At 51.7% G+C, this 23,809-nt stretch overlaps 9 protein-coding genes across 9 annotated transcripts; 4 read left to right on the top strand and 5 right to left on the bottom strand.

Annotated features, from left to right (window-relative positions):
* Positions 1–1,156: 1,156 nt before the first annotated feature.
* Positions 1,157–1,609, bottom strand: N7468_009382 (uncharacterized protein; the record flags this gene model as incomplete). The annotated part of the gene is made up of 1 exon (XM_058478678.1): positions 1,157–1,609. One exon carries the CDS (start codon positions 1,607–1,609, stop codon positions 1,157–1,159), a length of 453 nt encoding a protein of 150 aa, XP_058327008.1.
* A 534-nt stretch (positions 1,610–2,143) lies between these two features.
* N7468_009381 (glutamate--cysteine ligase) lies at positions 2,144–4,517 on the bottom strand (the record flags this gene model as incomplete). Its single annotated transcript, XM_058478677.1, has 7 exons — positions 2,144–3,136; positions 3,187–3,772; positions 3,838–3,963; positions 4,025–4,164; positions 4,233–4,298; positions 4,379–4,451; positions 4,507–4,517. The coding sequence occupies 7 exons, from the start codon at positions 4,515–4,517 to the stop codon at positions 2,144–2,146; spliced, it is 1,995 nt and encodes a 664-aa protein (XP_058327007.1).
* Positions 4,518–5,660: 1,143 nt separating this feature from the next.
* Positions 5,661–6,106, bottom strand: N7468_009380 (NADH dehydrogenase [ubiquinone] 1 beta subcomplex subunit 7; the record flags this gene model as incomplete). The annotated part of the gene is made up of 3 exons (XM_058478676.1): positions 5,661–5,765; positions 5,878–5,999; positions 6,055–6,106. The coding sequence occupies 3 exons, from the start codon at positions 6,104–6,106 to the stop codon at positions 5,661–5,663; spliced, it is 279 nt and encodes a 92-aa protein (XP_058327006.1).
* A 623-nt stretch (positions 6,107–6,729) lies between these two features.
* On the top strand, positions 6,730–8,751 carry N7468_009379 (putative APSES transcription factor; the record flags this gene model as incomplete). Its single annotated transcript, XM_058478675.1, has 2 exons — positions 6,730–6,898; positions 6,956–8,751. The coding sequence occupies 2 exons, from the start codon at positions 6,730–6,732 to the stop codon at positions 8,749–8,751; spliced, it is 1,965 nt and encodes a 654-aa protein (XP_058327005.1).
* A 2,374-nt stretch (positions 8,752–11,125) lies between these two features.
* Positions 11,126–12,850, top strand: N7468_009378 (uncharacterized protein; the record flags this gene model as incomplete). Its single annotated transcript, XM_058478674.1, has 1 exon — positions 11,126–12,850. The coding sequence occupies one exon, from the start codon at positions 11,126–11,128 to the stop codon at positions 12,848–12,850; it is 1,725 nt and encodes a 574-aa protein (XP_058327004.1).
* A 2,440-nt stretch (positions 12,851–15,290) lies between these two features.
* N7468_009377 (uncharacterized protein) lies at positions 15,291–15,656 on the bottom strand (the record flags this gene model as incomplete). Its single annotated transcript, XM_058478673.1, has 1 exon — positions 15,291–15,656. One exon carries the CDS (start codon positions 15,654–15,656, stop codon positions 15,291–15,293), a length of 366 nt encoding a protein of 121 aa, XP_058327003.1.
* A 1,132-nt stretch (positions 15,657–16,788) lies between these two features.
* N7468_009376 (uncharacterized protein) lies at positions 16,789–17,007 on the top strand (the record flags this gene model as incomplete). The annotated part of the gene is made up of 1 exon (XM_058478672.1): positions 16,789–17,007. The coding sequence occupies one exon, from the start codon at positions 16,789–16,791 to the stop codon at positions 17,005–17,007; it is 219 nt and encodes a 72-aa protein (XP_058327002.1).
* Positions 17,008–17,571: 564 nt separating this feature from the next.
* On the top strand, positions 17,572–20,238 carry N7468_009375 (threonine/serine exporter family protein; the record flags this gene model as incomplete). Its single annotated transcript, XM_058478671.1, has 3 exons — positions 17,572–18,492; positions 18,516–19,496; positions 19,525–20,238. 3 exons carry the CDS (start codon positions 17,572–17,574, stop codon positions 20,236–20,238), a joined length of 2,616 nt encoding a protein of 871 aa, XP_058327001.1.
* A 1,335-nt stretch (positions 20,239–21,573) lies between these two features.
* On the bottom strand, positions 21,574–23,461 carry N7468_009374 (Mis12-Mtw1 family protein; the record flags this gene model as incomplete). Its single annotated transcript, XM_058478670.1, has 5 exons — positions 21,574–22,108; positions 22,165–22,333; positions 22,390–22,557; positions 22,761–23,180; positions 23,260–23,461. The coding sequence occupies 5 exons, from the start codon at positions 23,459–23,461 to the stop codon at positions 21,574–21,576; spliced, it is 1,494 nt and encodes a 497-aa protein (XP_058327000.1).
* Between the last annotated feature and the right edge of the window lie 348 nt (positions 23,462–23,809).

The following is a 23,809-nucleotide window of genomic DNA, read 5'->3' as shown; positions in this document are numbered from 1 at the left end:
GCGAGCCGGGACTGCCTGGGATGAGCAGACAGGGGGATCCATGGTGGAAATAGGGGCAAGATTCATATACTTCCCCAGATTGGGAAGCTTAGGGTAATATCCCGCATTTTGCGGGGCAGGGACGGAGGGACTCGAAGCCCCACACCTAAACAGTCCATGATCAGCGGTTGTCTCGGAGGATGACAGACTGAAGAAGGGTAATCTCCGGCTAAATGTGCCGTCCAAGAAAGCCGGGAAGATGTTGGGTTTCAAGTAAAGGATTGTTCCAAGATTCCGCAGATTCCACCATGACGACATCTGAGGTCCGAGAGAAACGGCAACCAGGGGATCAGAGGGGAACGAGCCAATGCTGGGCTACGGTTCTCAGTCTTGAGTGTCAGTGCACTCAACGGCGCTGCATAGCGGCGGATTGACTGCCGCATTGGTGTTGACGATGTGGGATCTGCCAGTTGTGGTGCCCTTGGAGACCGAGGTTTACCCGAGACTTCCATGGCAGCATTGGCTGGGGCATTTCTCGAGTAACATTTCTGGAGGCTGCGTCGAAATGTACTAATCCAGCGTGATTCTAGGGAGATGATTCTAGGAAATGAGCTCGAAGACCGCACTTTCAAAATCTAGAAACCCGTCGCGTTACGTTCATCTGCCTTAATGCTGTGTGTCAACTTTTATTAATCGGCTTCCATCCATCAAAGCCCTAGAATATACTTTCTGTTAACTTTGAATAGTGCTAGGAGTTGAGGCCTGCCTAGTTTGCTCTACCTGAACACTATATTCTGCTCTCCTAAAGCGCACCCAATTCGTCAATGGTAACACTACCGTGCATGCAGAGGCTACCCAAGTCAAGTTCGAGGTGAATCAAAGCCCCGCAGGATAAAACAACATTAGCCGTAACTCTGCTGATTTCATCAGTTGGAGCCCCTCAAACACCCTTTGTAAATCTACCCATTCAGAGCCGAGGATCACAGCCAACGCAGCCAGCGTGCGTATGGAGTTTCGATCGCCCTTGACATGGAAAGCCCAAGTTTCCGCTGGACATCCAGGAGGATAGAGATCTAGCGGGTGACATTGATCTACAGAGGTGAAGTACAAGATAAAAGTACTAGAACAAACGCATACTAGTAAGACCAACCCCATTGGATATTGACGTGTGAAGCGACTACTCCATTTCCACCTCGTCTCCCCGGGGTCGCCGACAGGAATCCGCCAACCCAGTCACCTTCCAATCCCCATTAATCTTATGCATAACGAAAAGCTCCACTCCCACATGATCCACGACCCCATTCACCTTCGCCCGGAACGGCGCCCAAACAGTCGCCAGATTCCCGTCCTCATGCACCCTGACCTCGGCATCCCAGATCCGCTCGTCGATGGTATCTTGCAGAGTCGCCATATACTCAAGAAACGAGCCGATGGTGCAGAACCGCAGCGCTGTGGGCGCTGGCGGTGACAGGGACATGCCTCCCGCCCGGACGCAGTACTTTTCGAAGTCGGTCCAGGATTTCGTGCTGAGGGCCGTGAGGAAGCCCTGTGTTACTGCGATGATGGTTTGTTTTTCTGCAGAGAGGTGGCGTGGCTCGAGTTTGGGGGTGATGGGTACTGTCCAGCACATGGTGATTTGGGGGGGGAACTAGACTTGTTTATTCGTACGAGAAGAGAACCCGGGAACCTTTAGCGCTGGGGTGCGTAGTGAGAAGCCTGGTCTTTTCTCCAAAAGTTCGCAGTCTCACTGTCTCATGGATCTAGAGAGACTGAGACGATTGAAGGGGGGAAGTTTCTCCGACAGCTTTGGCATTGAGGACTGCTGTAACCGTTGCAATACGCCCTGGAGATTTCCATATGCTGTGTGACGCTGCTTGACGCTGCTGATCCAGGGCATGATCTGAGTTTGCGTGACACGGAGACTATTGTTATCGGGTTTCAGCAGAGACTGAAATCGACCGTAATCAAGTAATGATGGAAAAGGGATGGGTTCACTAAATCAAGCTGGGGCAAGACTCGGTAACTAATCAAGAACTTCGTGGCCAAGAAGGGAATACTCTTGGCCACAACGAATATGTGCATTCGAGGCTCGTGTCTAATTGCAAGGAATGTGAAGCACTCCCGCTTCAAACTTTTTTAAGGGCACTGTGAAAGCAGATTCTATTTAATTCTTTTTGCCGCGGAGTAGCTCCCAGCCAATCCTGCCATTGCGGCCCTCATTAACTGTCACTTCCTCGACCGCTTTGACAAGGTCATAGCAGATTTCTTCGGAGACAACACTGTCTTGCTTGTAGCTTGGGTGGTGAGTAACAAACTCGCGGATCCATTTAGCTCCAGTCCAAAGGGTGCCATCAGCCCGCTTGCGGATGAGGTCAAGATAGCTGGCAAGGAAGCAGCGTGTCTCGACATCCACGTTGACGCTGTTCAAGTATGACTCGACCAGGGGAATAAGACCGGGGAAGGAGCCCTCAGGGCACCCATTGATAATTTCAGCAATGGTCATCAGCTCATACTCGGATTCTACGGGTCCAAGAGGTGGCGAGGAGGGCGGCGTGTTGACGGCCGAGGAGGGATTCGCGGAGACTGTGCTGCCGTGGGTCCTTGGGACTCGCTTTGGGAAAGGATCCTTGCGGAAATAGAATTTGCTGTCCAGCACGGCGTTGCGGACATGTGCAGTCTCCATGTTTTCCGTAGTCCGCTGGATTGGGATGTAGAAGTTGAGATCAAAGCTCAGGATCGCGCGAGTGATTAGGACCATGAAGATGCTAAAGGCGGCGTTCTCAAAGTCCGTAATCTGGATCTCCATTGATCGGAATTCCACTCGCCAGCCGATGTCATCCTTCTCTGAAGGCGGAGGCTTGAACCGCATGTGTTGCCAGTTGGTAGATTGGAGGTTTTCAAAGTGGTCACCTTTGTTCACGTCCAGCTCCTCCAAGTCCTCCGAAAAGATCACAAGTGGATCACGTATAAATAAGTGTGCAAAATGGGTTGCAAGTAGATCATCCATCCCTCCATCTATCAAGCGCTTCTTGATATCCTCGTCAACTACCAGGTCTGGATCCAGATACTCGGGTCTTAATCGAGGGTCTTGAGAGATGTAAGTTGAGTTGGACGCATAGCGTGACTTCGGAATTCTCCACCGGTCGTTTTTGAGAGGCTGCTAATGTCAGTCAAGACCAAGATAAAGATGAGGAACGATGATCTTACTACTTCGCCAAGTTCCTCGGGGGTCCTGTCGTCAACAGCGGCGCTAATTTGATTCCACCGCACATCAGTGTCAACAAGGAATCCCTTATAGATTGGGGTAGCGGCGGTAAGAGCAAGAAGAATGGGACCAAGGGGGCTCAGTTGGTCGTAGAGCTTTCTTCCTTCGGTCATATTCTTCGCCTGGAAGGTGATTTGCAAGCAGCAGCTGCCCATGCCGAATGCCATCGCGTCCATATAGACATGATCATCCTTAGCAGCCCCGTTCCGTACATCGTCATCTTCTGGCCAATTATGAAGATCATAGTTGACAGTAGGGTCCTTGAATGGCACCGGCGTGTTTTTATCTTTGTAGATCGGAACATTCAACTCCACCTTGCGGCCTCGTCGTGAACGAATATTGCCTGCTAGTGTCGGGAACCGGATATGGGGGTTTGCAATTTCATCAGGAACGAACTGTGATCGAAGGGCAGGTCCTGAGGGAGGATAATATGGCTGAATGTAGTCATCTTTCGTTCCGAGCCGAGGGAAAGTCGTCAGAGTTATAGGGGATTCGTTGGGTGCCATATGTGCCTTGGCGACCTCGCGTCTAGACCAATGAATTGTCAGCGATGGTGTATACCGGGTACCACGAGTTATAGAGCCCCCTCTAACCTCCACTTCATGTTTGATTCCACTTTCAACAAGTCCTTGAATCCAATTCCCCACGGGCGTCCTGGGGTGGCCTCGAGCATGAAACGTCCGAATTCGGGGTGGAAATGGGGAGGATGTTCGCCATCACTGCTAGATGTTAGAAAGCCTACCGGTTAAACGCTACCAAAAGAGACAAGACCAAACTCACTGGTCACCATCACCATGCTGGCTTTCATCAGGCTTCCAATTAGCCTCATCTAGAGCGAGGGATTTCAGGATCTCAGCTTGTGCCAATGACAAGCGCGCCTTCTTGGACGCATCATCGAGGGCAACAACAAGATATTCGACCTGCCCCCCCCCATGCGAGAGACCCGTTAGCCTACACCCCGGATAACCACGAACATCATTGACCATACCTCGTCACCCCAAAGAAGCGCATCCCTTTCCTTGCCTTTCATGCGTCGCCAGTTTGCCAACAGTTGCTGTATAACCTATTAGTTTCTTGCCCCTCATCTCCAGAAATTTGGCCTGTTCTGCATCGCCGCCGTCCCATTGCGCATACCTCAATGCCCCACTGGCGCACCTGGTGGGCCTTTTTCTTGGCCTCGGGCCATTCCAGCGCAGTTCCGAGTGCACTAGATGACTTGGTCAATGAGATGTTCTGCAGTGAGGGGGTCAAGTATTCTGTACAGTAGACCCATGATGTCTGTTCAATTCGTTGGTGCACAAGACCGGACAGAAACGGAAGTAGATTGCGACAAGGTCTTCCGACCCGCGGAGTCCACAAGGCCGCCGACGAAAATGAGTGAATAGTAAAGATGCAGAGATGAGGCGATGCCGGAGACTAGAAAGTCAAGAAGCCGCGCATGGTCCTCAGAAATCCGTTCTGCCCGGTTCTTTTCAATTCTCGCCCATCAAGAGAGGGGGAATTTTTAGCCGTTATGGCTCTGGCGGGGCTGATCTCGGCGATAAGGCCCACGAATCGATTTCTAAGCAATCAGGTGATTCCGCCCTGTTTATTCAACTGCCTTCTTATAGATCTAGAGGCCTGGAGATTCAGTATGAAGCACCGTGGAGGCGAAGAGCCCTAGTCTTTATACGCCACTGGTGTCTAGGAAGTTTATCAACCGTATAAGACCCAGCCTTAAAAGTTATGAGCAATCGAACCACGGTCTTGCGAATTGGAGGCTTGGATCGTTTCCCGCGGACCTGATCCGACACTAATTAATTAGGCCCCGCTTGGCCATACGAGGAGAGGGCGCTTGTTCTAAATCCCCTACAGTCTTTGCATGGAACACACGATTGGATCTGCATGTCATCCTGCCAATACAAGCGACGTGCAGATGCCCAGCCCTGGAGGCTAGGGCAGTTGCTGACAAATGTTTGTCCAACACCGCCGGAGCCGCTCTAGGTTGCCATTGGAGGACATTCGTTAGAAGGGCGAAGGTATATGCTGTAGACCTTGGAGGGACCTGAAGTCAGTTTTCACTGGTCTGGAAATACTCTCGCGGGGTCATGTGAGCTGCGACCGGAAGCGTGTACTACCAATATCTATCCTGTTACAAATACCAATGACCAAGATCATTGCTAAAGGAAATGATGCCATTGCAATGTTTCGTCTGGAGGTTCTTGACTCCTCGGTGGCTTGTTGGAGTATTGAGAGTTCAACAAGTCAAGCATGGGCTTTCATATCTCCATTCACGAGAGAACACAAAAAAAAAGAGCAGGTCCCAACGCCATTAAAGGCAAGTCCATGAGCAGTGTCGGTATCTTATATGTACATCATTTGCTGCCTGTGCAGCAGCCCTGGCTGCCAAACACAAAGGAAAAGCCCAGCGCAGCACTTAGTTGCTTCGAGCTCCCTCCTTGGCGGCACGAAGCTCGTCCATCTTGGCAACGCGCTTTTTAAATTCGTCATATTGGCACTTTTCATAGGAGTGTCTCTCATCCTGTCCATATGGGTTAGCATGAGCCGCATTGAAGCTTAGATTGATAGCATTGGAGGCAGATATTGAATACAGCAATTCATATCCGGGAGCGGGAGCGCTCGAAGATTCGTACCTCGCACTTCCAGGGAAGATAGTACTCTGCTTGTCGGCATCGGTTGAGAGGGATCAGGAGGTGGGCACATGAGTCGCGATACTGCATGGGAAGGCGGGCATCCGACATTTCCTGGCGGGTCGCTGGGTCCTGTTAGCTTGGGGCTGTTCCCCCTCTGCCAATGGCTAGTAAACACACCAGTGGTCTCTCCAAGGCCAACCGCATTCTTAATTGACTCGGTGACAGTCATTGTGCAGACGAATTGATTGGTGGACCGGGGACAAAGCTAGCACCAGAGCAGGAGGTTGGGCGGACGCTTTCACTGGCGATATCAAATGTTGGCTCCGGGTAGAGTCATGTGACCGCGGTCATGTGAAATCCTTCACTTATAACTGGCCTGGAGTGTTCATTGACCACGTGACCTCACCCGACCGGTGCGACATTCACTGAAAAGGGTTTAGCCTACAAAACCCACTTAACGCGAGGCCTGGAGGCGCGTCTCGCGTTTCTCATCTCTTCGATCGACCAAAGTCCCGATACTTGACCCCTCGTTCGACCTCTTTTCGCGCATCGTACCCCTTGCGACAAGATCGAATTACAGCCCAAAAACCGTGTGTCTGATCTGTCAATCCTGAAGAAGTTTCGGGCGCATTCGCGCTGGCATATCGCTGCCCGAGACTTGATCGTTGCCGCTGGAGGCAACATTCGAGATGGCGGGAGTCTTTTCAGCCACCTACAGCCATGTACGCGCACTCCTCCGGGCTTTATTTGCTGCTCTTGTTTTATCATGGGCAATTGTCTTCCTGCTGCTGATTCTAACTTGTGGATTTGCAGGAGCCTGTCTTTGAATTGAAGATCGGCTCGGAAAGTGTGATGCGACGACGCAAAGACGACTATGTCAATGCGACTCATATTCTAAAGGCTGCAGGGTTCGATAAACCAGCAAGGACTCGGATTCTAGAGCGTGAAGTCCAGAAAGGGATTCATGAGAAGGTGCAGGGTGGATATGGCAAATATCAAGGTGAGAACCGCAAATTGGGAAGTGATCCTGAATAATGCTGAGTCGTGGAAACTTTAGGAACATGGATCCCTCTCCAAGACGGGCGCCTGCTGGCAGAGCGCAACCATGTCTTGGACAAATTGAGAGCGATCTTTGATCTTGATCCTAATGCTCATACTCCGCCGCCTGCGCCGCGACCTACTAATGGAAACGCATCCGGTCAAAGGGCGAGAGCGCAGCGCAGACCTACCGCTACTCGTGTACTCCCTCCCCCTCCACCTTCTTCTCATTCCCAAGACGCCTACAATGTTTCTCAGCCCATCGGAAGTATGGCCCCACCAGCGCTTCCGCACGACCATCATGACATGGATCTTGGCCCTGATGTTGACGATTCTATTGAACACGCGCAATTCGACAGCTCTTCAATGTTAGATGAGGACATTGTCGGCCCGACGCACGTGGGTACTCGAAAGCGCAAGCGCGAGGAAACGATTATGTCCATCAAAGAGCAAGAACATATCATGTATGGAGACCAGCTGCTGGACTATTTCATGACTGTGGGAGATGGTCCCCAGGCAACTCGGTTTCGCCCTCCTCAACCTCCCGCCGATTTCCAAATCGACAAGGCTATCGATGATTCTGGGAACACCGCGCTGCATTGGGCTTGCTCCATGGGCGATCTCGAAATCGTGCAGGACTTCATTAACCGGGGAGCTGATCTGAGTGTTTTGTCAAATCACGACGAAACTCCGCTTGTCCGAGCCGTCTTGTTCACTAACAACTACGAGAAGAAGACTTTCCCGGCCCTGGTGGATCTATTGAGTGAGACTGTCAACTTCCGAGATTGGTTTGGAGCTACAATTTTTCATCACATTGCCGAAACGACTCGCAGCAAGGGAAAATGGAAGAGTGCCCGATACTATTGCGAGGTCCTGTGGGATAAACTGTCCCGACTCTATTCACCTGATGAGATCGAGATGTTGATGTCTTGTCAGGATAACAATGGCGATACTGCCGCTCTTGTAGCCGCTCGCAATGGTGCATTCCGCCTTGTCAGCTTGCTTCTTGCCCAATGCCCCCGCGCTGGTGACCTCATGAACAAGAAGGGAGAAACCGCCGCTCATATGCTTCATCAATATCAGTCTGAGCACGAGCCTCCACCCCCTCCATCATCCATCACGATGGCAAATGACCACATCGATGGCGAAATTGGGGGGGCTGTCCCTGAACACCAATCCGCCGCCGTTGCAGATGCCGGCGTCGATTTATCTTCTCACTCAAGTCTGCTCGCCAAGATCAGCGGGGTTATGGCTGATGCTAACAAGAAGCTGGCAATGCACTATGGAAGCTCGAAACCCGGTCAAGAAGAACTGAATGACATTGCCAACCCCGAAGCCCTGTACGCGCATCTTGAGTCAGACCGAGCAAAAATCCAGCAACAGACAGATTCTATCATTGCCAAAGAGGCTCAGTTCCAACACATCGACATTGAAAGCCGACGAGAATTATGTGCAACCAAACGAGATGAATTCAAGTCTCTTGTAGAGCTGAGCCACCGCGCAAAACTTGATCGTTGGATTGCCCTTCATGCCCCTGATATGCCTTCAAACCCCAACTCCGCCCCTCTTACCCGCGAAGATTTGGTCTCCCGTTTCGAAGCAATAAGCAACCTCGTGCGCCTTGAGAAGGAGCGTCGCCTTGCCGTCGAAGAACTCGTCTCATTGACCGCCGACGCCGGCGTGAGCCCCATTCTCAACGGACACCGCAATTTGGTGTCCCTTGCAACCGGCCTGAAGGAAGATGATCTGGACCCTATCGCCGGTGAGCTCGCTGATGCTCTGGAGTTCGACCGCGCCAACAACGCAAGCGCGACTTCTAAGCCTGCAGTTGTTTGATCACACGTCCAATGACTAGGTGAAGAGTCGTCGCATTCGCACGATCTTCTTTCATGTAACCTTATTCTTATCTTTCATGATTACGAAAACTATTCTTATTCCCCAAGGCTGCTCATCTAAACGCATCGCGACTTTAGTAACTCTCGCCGAACCTGGCTATGACTACGGGTAAGTGTATGAGTGACCCCACCCCGAGGAAGGCCATGGAAATATTTGATGAAGAGGTAAACTACCAACTCGACTACCCCATTCATTGCCTATATAACCTTATCTACTATCCAGCTTATGTATAAGTTATTAGTTACGTAGGCTGATTGAAAGCTCGTATGCTATTGACACATACTGTGTTATGCCTCGCCTTAAACTGTAGTTCGTCCATGGGGTTCAGCTTCTCAGATCTTCAATCGCCACTTACAGATCTGTGACCCGGACCCATGCGAGGGATTAAAAGCATCACCAAGTGCAAGCAACTACAGGAGGGGACAAGGAGTGGGTTCCGTCATGAGCGGATTGTCTACGTTCGTCTATTCCTTCTCGAGAACAGGTTCAAGATCTAGACAAAACGCCCATCTTAAGCGCGAACAGCGAATGTCAGACGCAAGCCAAGGGCGGGGTCACGATCTGGTACTTGGAGTTATCGGAGAGGGGGAGCTCTCCATCTCCATTGTAGATTCAAGCAATCATTGGTAGGCGCTGGCCCCAGGTCTGTATGCATGCAATAGAACCAACATAAGACGCCCAGGTCCACAGCCACAGCTCGGCTGACAAGTGATCGGCGTCGCCCATCGTAGATCACAATCACGCTAACATACCCAATCGCACTTGTTTATTCCCTCCCCTACGAATAGTCGGTAATCATCCGGGCAGCTCCTCAGACCCAGTCTGACCGCTCCGCATATGTAAAAATGAGGTCAACAATGGCTTGGTCTGGTGACTTGCCACGAGAGCCGCGTGGAGATATGCAGCGCTATTGGGCAGAGCAGAGGGCTTGGCTCGAGAGCCGGGCGGCTCCAGGGGGATTCTGAGACGATGGAGCGGGTGCCGGGGGCGGTGGCATAAGGAGTCGTAGCCAATTGTGGGCGAGAAGATGTGACAGCCGGCTGCATTGGGCCTGGCCTCGTCACCCCCGGAGGCTTGAACGCGTCCGTGATTGGCGGTGGGCGGCTCCGTCAGCCCTGGGCCTCTTCAGCTCCGTCCAAACAGGTCTTCAAGGAAGGGGGGTTCATATTGCAAAGAATTATAATGACAGGCTGTTTCTGCCCAAATGTAAGCTTGCAGAAGTTAGGCACGACGACCGTTGATTGCTCGTACTAGCAGTGTATACCTTCTCCGCCCGCCAATCACAGCGCCGGACCGCCGTTGCCTGAAAGCCCGAGGCACCCACGAACCCTCCAATTCCCCACAGCCGCACTGTCTCGTTCTTCTCTTCTTCCACCTCTCTCCTCTACCCTTCTTTTCTTCCCTGCACTCTTTCTTTCTTGCAGCTCGCGTCGTTGATTCGGGAAAACATAAACCTAATAAAAAAGCCAAAAAAAAACACCCTTTTCTTCCCCTCTGCAAATACTTCGATTCCTCCTACCCCTGAAGAAAAAAAGAGGTTACTCGCGTTTGGCCGAGTCTCCGACTTGATTTCGTTCCCGAACCCTTCGATTTGCTTTCCGAACCCCATCGGTTCTTTTGTCTTCTCTTCGGACTTCGCATCTCCCCTCTAGTACGGGGGCTTTCTTTCGCGTTCCTGTGGTTGTTGGAACACCTGCCTTGGCTCTGTGTCGACAAACCTAGGCGTGTTTCATCTCGGTCTCCCTCCCGAGCCCATACATCCGCCCCAAACTCGCCTTTTGCTTCGACCTTTCCATCAGGGATTTGCAGCGCATCTCTCTCAAACCGATTCTCTTCTTTCCAGGGCATTGAGAGACTTTTAACCCATTATTCACATAATTTCTTTTCCGTGTTCCTATCTTTAGGTCCAAGTTCTGTTGGGCCTGGCTCGAAAAGGAGAAAAAAAAATTCTCAGATCATCAACCTTGTACAGCTCGATAATTTTGATATTCTGCCTTGGGTTCCTTCCATCTTCTGAGTTTGTTGTTCGCTTGTGGTATGTGAGCCGACTCGCTAGTCTGCCACCGAACCTTCCCGCTGACAATCTGCCAAGCAGAAACCGTGTCTTTTGTCCTGCGATCCAACATCGATTCCTATCTGCTTCCGGTGTCACTCATCGACTTAGAGACCTTTAATCACCTAATTTCCCAGGAAAGCTTGAAGCTTTGTGGTTGACCCATAAATCTTCCAATCTCCCTTCGAACGAAACGTTTACCATTACAATTTCTATCTCGGCTCTGTCTTGCACATACTCCATCTCGCCCACTCAACGAACATGAGTCTGGACGCTGGCGGTCTTGCTCAAATGACCTACAATAACTCTTTCAATAATGGCAGTTCCCTCGGTGTGCCTAGCTCTGGCTTTGCCTCCCGGGGGAAAGGCTCCCACATCAAGCGGCTGAGTGTTCCTCCTCAAGTGGCTACCATCGACGAATCCCAGCCCTCCGTCTCTACGCCGCGTACAAGTCGCTCTCATCTTTTGGCTGGGTTGCGTACCGCACCCCGGTCTGCGACCATTCCCTCTCAGCAGCAGCGTAGTGCCATGGAGGGTGGTCGATTCCCCGTTCCAAACCGGAGTGATCGTGTTCCCCAGACTGCTACGGGAGCTGGATTCCCGCAGCACACATTCGCTTCTAATCAGGGTATGAACCCGCGCCACCGGAACCAGACCCAGAACCGTCCTATGTACACCATGCCGGAGCAGGTGCTCGCACCTCCGTTGTTGGATATGGGAAACGGCGATGTGATGGATGAGAATCTGTACGCAGAGCTGATGTCGACCAATCTCTTTCTCGCGGCACAGCAGCAACGCCTGCAACAGCAATTGATGAGTGTTACCGCTGCTGCGCAGCAATTCCAAGGACTCACCTTGGGAGCAAGTCTTCCTCATCTGCAGTTGCAGCATCAGCAACAGCAGCAGGTCGTCTCGCCCTCCATGGCCAGTGCTGGATTCTACCAGCAACAGCTCCAGCAGGGTGTTCAGCCGGTTGTGCAGCCTGTTCCAGGCCAACCTGGCTTGTTCTCCGTGTACAATCCTCTTACAGGCCAGCAGAGCTATGTCATGGATCACAATTCCCCGGCCCAGGAAGACAAGCCCTTCTACAGCGAGAGACACATGGCTACCCACCAGGTGCCCCAGTTCCGTGCGGAGATTTCTCCCCCAGCAGACTCCGCTCCACTTTCAATGCATTTCCCCCAGCGGTCGGTCTCTCCGCCAAGTGGTACTCCTTCTCCACCAGCGGAGGCTACGGGCGCCTTTCGCCGAAACCATCGGAAGAACGGATCTTTCAATCCTACATTGAAAACTGGAATTGACACTATAAAGGCCAATGTCGGCGCTGGACCTCGTTCGGCTGTTTTCCCTCCAACGCCTGCTACTGGCACCTTTGGACCTGGCCAGGCCCGTGCGGGGGAGCATCCAGCTCGCCAGCCTCGTAATCCGCCTTCTCTGGAGGATCTTCTTGCTAAGCCAACATCCAAGCATGAGGGTAGCAAGAACTTTGCTACGCGCCAACGCCGACGTGCCGTCCACAATCTGGTTCGTGCTGGAATCGAGCGTCGCGCCGACTCTCGTAGCAATGGATACAACAGCAGCGGAGGCACGAACACTCCCGCTAGTGAGAAGGAGTTCACTTTCTCCGACGGCGACGATGTCACTGTCCGCAGTGGAAGCCTCTCCAGCAAACCTAGCTTGGGAAGTCTCCGGGCTGCTGCCAGTGGTGCCATTGGATCCGAGCGCAAGGAGAAGTCCAGCCGCAGGTCTCCTGATAGTCCCTATCAGAGTGCCAGTCCTACCAGTGAGGATGGATATTTCTCGGCCAGGCTGAATGAGATACGTTCGGAGCAAGCCTCCCAAGTCTCATCGCCCTCTGGCGCCTCTTCTCCCTCTGTGGCGGCCGTGGTCGCGGGCCAGGGGCAGGTTGCTCAAGCACCCGAGCGTCGTAAGACACCTATGCTTGTGCTGTCTAGCGCCGAAAAGCGCAAGACCCCCCTCATGTAATGCCGACCATCATGTGACAGCGACGTATGAACTTTCCTTAATTCCTTCTCCTTCTCTTTCCCCTTCTCCACCAGGTGGGCCATTCATTATCCTTCTCTTCCTAGCGCCCTACCTTCTCCGCTTCTCGGGCGCGAGGTTCATTCTTTACTATCTTTACGGCAACGTCCGCCTTGCCAATGTTGATGTTTTGTGTGACGAAAGACTTGGGACAGTCACCATGAAATTTCCTCTTGTCTCAGCATTTTTTTTCCCTCAGTGGGCACATGCTTTTCCATTATGTTCTCGGTTGTTTTGTATGCTTCTGCGGATGATGCAAATCCGACCATTGGTTAAACCGATCTTGTTGTCCCTGAGTCACAAGACGGGAGTTAAAGCGCCTGGCTCGCCTGTCTGGTTGCTCTTATGTTTTGAAGGCTGCCGTGCATCCGGTTATGCGCGCTCAGTTTACTTTCATGGCCCTATGCAAGTTTAGGCCTCTAGTGCAAATACATAGCTTTATCGGTTCTTATCTTTCCCCGTTGGAAGCCACCCTTGCGGTTGGCGTAAGGATGTCTACATACTAGTATGCCAAATGTGATGACCCACCGTGATGTTGTGGTGAGATCCGGTGCTGGTTCTCTTGAGGTACATACACACGAGTCATGCAGCGTCTAAGCAAGCGCGTGCAGCCAATAAGATACGACGCTCACAGAAAAAGCAAGTTGTCTCTGCAGGTGGAACTGCGGCTTTAGCGCCGCATGCACGTTGTCGGGTCCTTGTCCTGTTGATCACGCATGTCGCCCCTATTTCCACGACTGGTCTGGAAAACCTTTGATGAACACCCAGGTACCTCAAATCCATGTCCATCATAGGAGTATGTAACGTGAGTACACCTCCCGGCGTATCGATGATTGGACAAGAACTTCTGGTGGTTCCGGCGTACTGTCAGGGACTCGAACGTACTCTCTGTCAGTTTAGGTGAGTGATCGATCGACTGGAAGAATATCTTATAGTATCACCAGGACTGAAAGTAAGGTAGAACACAGTCGCCGATACTAGTACATAGGTGAGAGAATTCCTCATAATGGATCGGGACATTAAAGCTCATACGCACTCCCGAGGTCCTTGTACTGTACGTGACAAACACCTGCCCTGCACCGAGTCTCTCGGCTCTGCTGGGTTGCTAGATCTGCCGATTGGATAACAGGAGCAACTTTAATATCCAAGACTGAAGAAGTGTAATCTACGCTCTACCGGCTTGCTAGTCACAGGTTAGTCTTGTGGATCGTGACTTGGAAAGCAACTAGTACTTCGATAGGTAGATCGTTATGGTGCCACTGAGGAGTTTGTGAATAGGCCGTCAAGTTCGAGTGAAACACTCCGAGTCTTTCTCTCGTACTGGTAGCCAGGTTTCGACACATTTTCAATTGCCCGAGTCTCCTTGCGCCGTGATCTATAAAGCCACATGCACCGTCCGTTTATATCAAGCTTGCGCTGCCCCACAGTACACGGATATGCAGAGATTTCGGTCGTCATTATTGAATCGCTCCTTCAAGCTTATTGGTATGCCCAAGCCCTCCATGACCGGTAATAGCTTAGTGATAGGGACAAAATCGAAGGGGTTCGGTACCTTTCAAAAAGGAAACGCTCCGCTAAGTTCAAATTTCAATGTCGGGATATTATGTCTACCATACTGGAATTGATGAATATACCGCACAGCTCCCACAAGGTCAGACTCCTAGTATATGAGTAACTGAGTAAGCATCTAGAACATTGCCTCCGCGGTTATTTTGAAGGGGCTTAGACTTAGAGATTGAGTATTGTGGATATTTGACTTTCTCGTCCTTGTCTCGCTCCGTGAACCGTTCGGCCGGAATGTGAAGAGAGTCTGATTCCAAGGCGGGTGTGAATACCGGCCTTGTGTTAGAGAATATTACCCGAGGCATGTACTAGCCTATCACTTGATGCAGGTAGTATATTGCTGGTGGTGAGCTATGAGGTCTCGATTGGCACCGGCAGAGCTCGCGTATGATCTTGAATTATTCACGGTGCCCGCATGTTCAGATGCCCAAATGTCCCCGCAGGAACTAGCCCAAAAATGATCACCAATCATTCAAGCATATCTCTTGGGATTTTCATTGAATGATAGCCGGAATATCCATGAGAACAGCTCAATTTTCAGCTCTTAGCAGAATAGTTCAACGTGTTGTCGGAGGCCGCTATCAATCATTCCTCGAGCTGAGCGCCAGGCCAACCCACCAGACTGACTCTCTACCATGCGGTCAGAATACACTGCTTATCTTGATAAAGAGGCTTGCGTATGCACCACCGAGCAGTTGTAAACTGTACCTACCCCAGCATGTAATCCGGCGTGGGACATGGCGTGTCACGATGATGTGGACACGCCGTGTCAGCCCGTATAGATTAATTGTTTGTCCCTGCGTCTTCATAGGTTAGACAGTCATCCTCGGCAGACCTGGAGGGGCTGTGCGACCTGAAACGGGGTATTACAGAGCAATGGTGCGGTCGCATTGTTACAGATACAATGGCAGAAGAAGCGGATATCTTGAAACTCTCGAAAGTTCACTACCGACGACTTGGCGATTCTGGCCGTGAGAAGATCGAGATTGATTTTCCAGTGTATTGGATTCGGCATGCCGAGGAAATTCTCTCGGGCAGCGACTGGATTCCTTAATGTCTGGTCTTCTGCATCTGGCAGAGCTATCCCTGTTTCGACTATGTCGATCTGTGGTAGCCGTTGGCCAGGGTCGGAGGAATCCAGGGCCGCGGGAAGTTTAAGTGGTGTCCAAACTTTCTCAAAGGCCATTGATGGATGTCGCGGGGCCTTGAGAACGGCCCTGGATAGGCACTGGGTGACACGATGACGTGCAAGGAGCCCTTGTTTAAGACACCGGTTGACATCATGAAGTATCCTGAGGTCAAAGTTTACGGCACGCGCTGGCCTTGTGCTATGGAAATACGAGGTTGTGGATAGAAGATGATCAATTATGATCGAACATATAGCGCTATTAAGCTGGAATAACACAGGAAAGCTCCTCTCAATCGGGTTTATTTGTTTGTACTCTCGCGCTCGGAGCTGTTGCATACCGCATTTCGCGAGACCTAATCCACTGGGTGGACCCGTGCATGCCCGTTGATAGTATCCAACGTCTGGAAATTACGAGATTACGAATTCTGAAAGGGGGAAATTCCTTCCGATGTGTTGTTCCCTGATCGGCATACGCGTACAGAGACTGCAATTGAGTCCCTACATTTAAGACGCTGGTCAGGAACAGAACATCCCGCAGATCATATACTGATGATCCGCGAGACGCATTCAAGGAGCTTTTATTCACGCAGACTTCCAACCTCAGATTGAACGGGCGGGTTGACCTGCTTTCTTTGTAGAACGGCAACGGGAAACCTTCCTCATCGTAGAGCTGGGGATACCAATTCATGGGGGTGATCCTTTAGGGTTTGGTGTCCACTAGCATTGGGGCTTCCAGAACGGACGCCATTAAATCTACTCTTAACTGCGACAATTTCCTCGTAAACTGGAGAATTCAGTTTTGAATACCCTTGATCAAAAGAACGCCCTAATTCATCCTCAATCTCGTGCTTTGTGGTACCTCCGAGTCACCGTGGAACCGGGATTCCCTTCTAGCTTTTTTAGCAATCGAAGCATCGACGCCTGCTGGTCCGCTGGCTTGCTGTCGACATCGCTCTTTGGGATCTTTCTCCCGAGCTTTCCTGTTCTAGAAGGAACGGTGTTTGTTGATCCGGAAAGACTCAACCGCCAATGCACACTTCCATGGTGATTCAGCTCGGGGAGAATAAGATTAATCTCCATCGCGGAGTATACCACGATGCGAAGACAGCCGCAGGTGATGTCGTCCCCACAAAAATCAGAACAATTTGATTGGACTTAGAGCCTTATCACGATCACAGATATTTCCATGATGAGGAACAATCCAGGTGACTTCCGGCTGTGGCGAATCAGGAAAGATCAAGGCCCTGGAAGCCCAATACGAAAGGCCCTGCTGCCCACCCCCGTCGATGGCTACATGTACACTTTCCTCCCACCATCGCCCGGGGAGGAAATCAAATCGTCAGCTATTCATGTGGCCCGTGTGGCTTCCGATAACGCAGAGTCACCTCTCAGCTTCTTTATCGTGTAAAAGTATCTGAGAACGCCGTGTTGGCAAGTGGCTCCGACCAAATTCCAATTACTCAATACTTCGTTTTTCTTGATCCGATATTCGACTGCTACAGACCGGTTTTCAGGCCGCAGGATTTGGGTGTCTCCAGCCCTATGTACCGGTGACATAATATCATTCCTGGAGGCAAGGACCCTTCCATCTCTCCCCTTGACAGGAGGTGCCGGACACGGAGCGTATGAGATCACATCCTTGCCAACAGGACAAATCTCGTTTGCTATCTTGAATGTGCAACAAAGTAAGAGATCTCGATCCAGCAGCTCGCTAAAGGCCCCATGTAACACCGGGGAGGAACCATTTCCCCTGAGATGGGTGGGGAGGAGAATCGTATTTGAGATCACATAACTGACCGTTGCCAGGTTACAGGTCCTCTAAACTTGACCTCTTCACACCTACGAGGTTTACCCACATCGTCTATACATTCTGATTCACGACGAAGGTGGGTTTCGTTTAGGGCTGAAGCGAAACTTATTCCATTTTTGATTGTAGCCACCAAAAGAAGCGCAAAGGAACTAGGGCCCGAGAATGGTGGGGGGTTATTTTGAGCTTCCCAGCTCGGGCTCGCGTCGATCCAGCACTCCTGATACGGGGAAAAGTGCTCCCAGAACTTCCTCTGTGTCACATCAATCGTCATTCCTCGCCTCGAGTGATAGCTTGCCGGTCCCATGGGCATATCAGGAGTGCAGGGTGGCGGAAGCTGAAGCTCGGGGCAAGCAGTGGAATGCAGGAGCTCAGAAACCCGCCAATCGAGTCAAGTTTACGCTCGACGAGCTTGAGTCGGAAGACCGATTTGGTGGATCCTCGGATAAGACCCGACTGGATCCAAATGGAACAGCTTTGCCTCGAAGACCATGGCCGGCTGCTAGCATTCCAGCCAGCCAGGAAAAAGGGCCCGTAAACATAATCCCCGAGCCCTCAGTGGAGGAAGGGGCATTAAGGTCGGCAGGGGCGTCAATAGATGTCACTGGCCTGATGATCCATCCCCAGTCGAGCTCGCCCGGCAATGAGATCAGCGTATGCTCCGACGACCAAGAGCAAGCTGTGGCCTGTGAAGATAATACGCAGAAGCTGGCATCCCTACTAAGTCGCCCTCAAAAATCCCCGCGGCTCAGCCCTCGAGTGAGCCCTGCACCGTCCATTACATCTGCTTCCACCGAAGTGGTGCATACTGCTGAATATGGGGATGAGATTCCTATGATAAGCTTGCCTGAGAAACAACAACCCTCTGGTTCCACAAACGAGAATGCAACGCCCACCGACAACGGGCGATTCACTCCGCGCACCTCCGAGGCCTCCAATCTTATACACCAAATGTCCCGTCCGGACTTCAGCTTCTTCACTCGCGTTCGTGCTCCTTCTCCAGGTCCTCTCTCCGGCCGGGTGACTCCAGTCGAAGAAAGGGACCAAGAGAGACGTACGTCGAGCGACCATCCTATTACCGTGGTGGTATTTTGTCTTCTATTCTCAAGCTATACGACCGCCGCAGCAGCGGTTCCCTCTTCAGCAGCCAACGTCGAGGTCGGTATGGCAGCACATCCGAAGAAAGCTCCTCTGAGTTCAGCGGACGCAGCCTATCCTCGGATACGTGCAAACCAAATCGACCTAGGAAGTGGTATGATAAATCACCCAGCCGCTCGAGCACTACGCTGACTGGAACCACCATTACGGGGTCTTCCAGCAGCTCAACCCGAAGGACGTCGTCCCCCTTTGCCATGCTGAAGCGATCCAAGAGCAGTGGTGCTGTGGGCCAGGTCTCTCGCCCCTGGAAAAGACCTCATCTCGAAGACGAAATTCGAATTACCATTCACATCGCCGAGCTGCTATCGCGTCAGAGATATCTGATCCGTCTCTGTCGAGCCTTGATGAAATACGGTGCGCCGACCCACCGCCTCGAGGAATACATGCGGATGACTGCTCGCGTGTTAGAGATCGATGGGCAATTTTTGTACATCCCTGGATGTATGATCATATCGTTCGATGACGCCTCAACGCACACGACCGAGGTCAAAGTCGTCAGATCAACGCAAGGCGTGGACCTTAGCCGTCTTGCGGATGTGCACGAGATATACAAAGAAGTGATCCACGACGTGATCGGTGTGGAAGAAGCCATCCAGCGGCTCGACGAAATTGCGAAGAGACCCGACAAACTGCACATCCTCTTCCGGATCCTTGCCCATGGGTGTGCTAGTGCATGCGTGGGGCCTTTCGCCTTTCAGGCCCGACCAATCGACATGCCCATCGCGTTTCTCCTGGGCTGCATGCTGGGGATCTTACAGCTCATTTTGTCTCCCAAGTCAAGTCTCTACTCAAACGTATTCGAGATCTCTGCGGCCGTGTTGACTTCCTTCCTCGCCCGCGCGTTTGGGAGTATCAAGTTCGCCGGTGAACCGCTCTTTTGCTTTTCTGCACTCGCCCAGTCTTCCATCGCCCTGATCTTGCCGGGCTACACTGTGCTATGCGCTAGTCTCAGAGCTCCAGTCGGGCAGCATCATTGCTGGATCGGTACGGATGGTCTATGCTATCATATACTCGCTTTTCCTGGGGTTCGGCATCACGATTGGCACCGCTGTTTACGGCTTGCTCGACTCCCAGGCGACGACTGCGTACACATGCCCTGCCAGCCCCATCACCAATGAATATCTCCAGCGGTTCCCCTTTGTCCTGCTGTTCACCGTGTGTCTTGCCCTTGTCAATCTCGCCAAGTGGAAGCAGATTCCCGTCATGTTGTGCATATCACTGGCTGGCTACGCGGTGACATACTTCAGCTCAAAGCGGTTCTACTCGAACACGCAGGTCTCCAACGCCCTTGGCGCCTTCGTGATTGGGATTATGGGCAACTTCTACAGCCGCATCCGCCATGGCCTTGCCGCTGCTGCCATGTTACCTGCTATATGGGTTCTTGTTCCCTCCGGCCTGGCTGCTAGTGGTTCCTTGATCTCGGGGATCACTTCGGCAGAGGAAATGACCCAATCACCATACTCGGTCGTTTCCAACGGAACCCAGGGCTTCGCCGACGCGGCGAAGAACATGACTTCCCCCGAAAACCGGACTCAATCATACGGTGTTGTTTTCGACATCGGCTACGGCATGGTCCAGATCGCAATAGGCACAACCGTTGGGCTCTTCCTCGCCGCTCTCATCGTTTACCCCCCTAGGCAAGAAGCGCAGTGGACTCTTCAGCTTCTAATTTAGGCTCGACTTTGCCCAGTGATATCCAGCCAAACCTGGACAGTTTATACACGCATCCCCTTCCCCCTTATACACACCCCTTGAAACAGCTCATCTACACTCGTCACCCCTTATACCTCACCAGCGTATCAAATTGCCCCTACACGCTGGTGATCCATTTCATTGTGAATTCAATTACTTGGCGGAGTTCATGCGGAGCGGAGGAGTTGGAAGCGCGACAGGCAATGTTCATTTCTGTTTTTGGTCCTCTGTGATCTTTTTTTTTTTTTATTTTCTTTCCTTTGGGCACCACTTCGTCTTCCTTTCTCGCCGACAAAGTCTATCCCGACTCATCGCCGCCGGACTTGTTGTTCGGACATACATAGAAGCCACGATTCTCATGAGTCATGACCACATCGAGGCCCCTGCTTGGGCAGTTCGTCTTTCTTTGATAATTTGGCTTTTCAGACTGTCTCGTCTTTCTGTTTTTTCCTTTTTGCATTAGTTCTTGCTTGCGACTTTGTTTGGCGTGCTGCCCTTAATGCCTGTGGGGGTCCGATTTACGCATACTGGGGCTTCGGCAGCCAGGTTGAGTTTATGCATAGTAGCAATATTCTTGATTCTTGGTATTCAATGAATTTCTTGTTAGGTAGGAGTATTTCAACCCCACATTCTTAAGGAGGCAAGTCATACTGCCCCGTAAAAGCGTCTCTTAGCGAACTTCACGCTTCTGGGGGAAAGCCGGTGGTTCCCAGTCCCCTCGTCACCTTGAGCCACTACTAGCGACTTCTGAAAGACTTGTATCCTGTCCACCTGTCCTCGGTTTTGGTTCTTTTATGTTTGTTCTTGGGGTCTTGGCAGTTTCGAGAGGTATGGGTCAGGCTGTCATGGTCATGTAGTGCGCTATCTACTTGTAGCGTTCTCGATTCAACAGTCGCTCTTTCTTCGGAGCAACGTCGCTTTTCCTGAAATATTCATTGTGGCTGGACAAAGTCCCAGCTCATACACTAGATTGGATTCATGTAAGATGAATTGGTAACAATGCTAGAAACACAATATAAGCGTCCAAGATTCAAGATTCGATCCCCACCACGGTATATTAGACAACCCAACACCCGAACTCCAATGCTCAAGAATGATTGAAATGTATCCCACCAGCCCCTACCTCATGACGCCCATGCTCAAGGAACAAGAAGACCGATTCGTCAAATCATCACCAAAGAAAAAGCAGCTCATCAACCGTAAAGTTCTGCTGGTAAGAGAATGCAGCTGGAAACGAGGAAGAGAGGGGAAAGGAAACGGAGGGGCTAATAGCCCAAGCACAACACAAGTATATCGAGTCCAGCCAGAAATCCTTCTCTACCGTCGCTCGATTCGGCTGAGTGCGCCGAGGACCATTCCGAGGTCTTCTCGTCGACGTGCACGGCCTTCTCCTGGAGTATGTGATTCATTATCATTACCCTCGATTGCGAGCCATTGCTGGGTATTCAATGCATCGCGCTCTTCGAGCCGCTGGGAGCAAATGCGTAGTATTCGTGATGATACAGCATCTGCCGATGATCGATACAGTTCGATATCGTGAATTCCAGCCGCAAAAGCGTCGAGGGTAGGAGCGAGTCCTGTGGTGATTTTGGAAAGACGAGTTGAAACGGTTGAGGGCGAGACAGGTGGTAATGACCTCGAAGATGAGGACTTGTCCTCGGAAGATGTTTGAGCTGGAGGATGGAGTGACGCAAGAAGGGCTTGTTGAGAGGGGTCAAGGAGAGAGGTGTCGATGTGGTCGTAAGGTGATGTCTGTGCTTTGCGCTTGGGTTGCATTTCGGGGTCACTGGTGACTGGTGGAATCGTGGGTTGCTTATGGAGGGCATTCAGAGCATGTCGCTCTTTTTGGAGTCTGTCCAAACAAGTTAATTCACCTGGCTCTGTGGAATGCTCGCTATATTTGCTCACTTTTGAATATGTTCCTCCAATTCCTTGATCTTGTCCATATTTTGCACATTTCTCGGATTCGGCTTTTTGACCACGATCGTGGGAGGATTCACGTCTTCGCGGCTAAACCAGTTGGATAAGAGGTCATTCGTAGAAAGGTCCTTCAGGATTTCTTCTTGAATAACACGCGCTAGAAGCCAAATCAAGTCAATATAGCTGTCTCGGTAAAGTATGAATTTATCTTACCTGCTAAGCGGGCACTCGGATCCTCTGAGCGTGAGCTCGATTTCTCAGCGCCCATCGCACGAGTGGCGCACCAGACCAGAAGTTGTCGCATCCTCCGTGGCTCTGGAAGACCACTATCAGCAATGTGTTTGAAGAATTCTTCAGTTCCGACTTTCGGATGAGGCATTGCTGTGCGAGTTAGCTCCTCGTCACTTCATCGAAAAATTAGGTGATTCCTACCGGTAGAAGCTCCTGTGTCGATCAAGGAGCTGGCTCGACGCCCCTCATCCCTAAACTGCTCCGTCGTCTACCCTTATCTGACTTTGAACCCCGCAGTTCCTTATTTCGCTGGATGACCGGTGTGTCCGCCGTGGGAAGAGCTACTTTCGTACCTACGGACGGTGGCTCAGGCGACTTAAACCCATTCGGTTCTGGATTCTTCGGTCGGGCCGGGCGCCCTCGTTTCCTTTCCTTTGCTGGGGGTAATTCTGGTGAAGGAGGTTCGTGGTTTCGTGGTGAGCGCGTCATCTGCGTTGGCTGTGACTCTGACGCCGGTTGTACATCTGCCTTATTTCCATTCCCTCTGGTCGGCCTCCTTGTTGGGAGCTCAGTTGTTGGCCCCTTTACTGATACTGCAGCTGCACTGGCGCTATCTTTCTGTTTCTTCGGTGGTCGCCCCCTCTTTGGAGTCGATTTTGGAGGCGCGTTCTCCAAGTCCGACTGTGGATTCCCTGAAGCCGGCTCCACAGACGGCCTTGGCTTTTTTGAGGGTTTTCGCGAAAACTGGAATCCGTCTTCGTCTTCCTCGTATACTGCGCCAAGTAAAGCCTCGTTAGAACCTCTTACACTTGATACCCCACCTATACAAATATGATTTGGCGTAGAACTCACCCGCTGGCCGCTTCCCACCTTTGTTCGTCATTTCACCCAATCCATCTTGCGCTGCGCCTAGGCGAGCACTCCGTTTACCAGCAGTCCTGCCAGACGCGCCCGCCGAACGCGATTGCGCCTGGGAGGCCGCCATTCCAATCGTCCCCAACGGTTCGCGGCGCTTTACTTTGGTCGTCGTAGCCGCTATGACCGTGGTGGTCATGTCAGGGGAGATTGACGAAGGATTGGCAGTCGCGGATGAGATTGGGGAGCACTGGTCGGACCCCCTCAATGGGCGGTTTCGAGGTCAGATGTCGCGGTTTTCTCGAGATAGCGGGTTGTTCAAAATCCTATTGTCGTTGTTTTTCTTGTGGTCTGGTCGCACCAAACAGCTGGTCGCGTCGGGCTTGAGATGAAGATCTCCAGACCAGGCGTGCGCCCCTCGACTGGGGCGGGAGCAGAGGTAGACTTAGGCGTCCAGTTTGGCAGCGTCTTTGATGCTGGAAAGGGCGCAGGTCGAAATTGCATCTGCAATTGCGTGGCTGCGGGCGGCAAGGGAAGCGCAGATGGT

Source organism: Penicillium chermesinum (assembly GCF_028974085.1).
Source record: "Penicillium chermesinum strain IBT 19713 chromosome Unknown utg000007l:1.0-2695246.0:1.0-2697696.0, whole genome shotgun sequence".
NCBI lineage: Eukaryota > Fungi > Ascomycota > Eurotiomycetes > Eurotiales > Aspergillaceae > Penicillium > Penicillium chermesinum.
The sequence above is the reverse complement of the archived record's forward strand: the minus strand, read 5'-3'. Positions and strand labels throughout refer to the sequence as shown.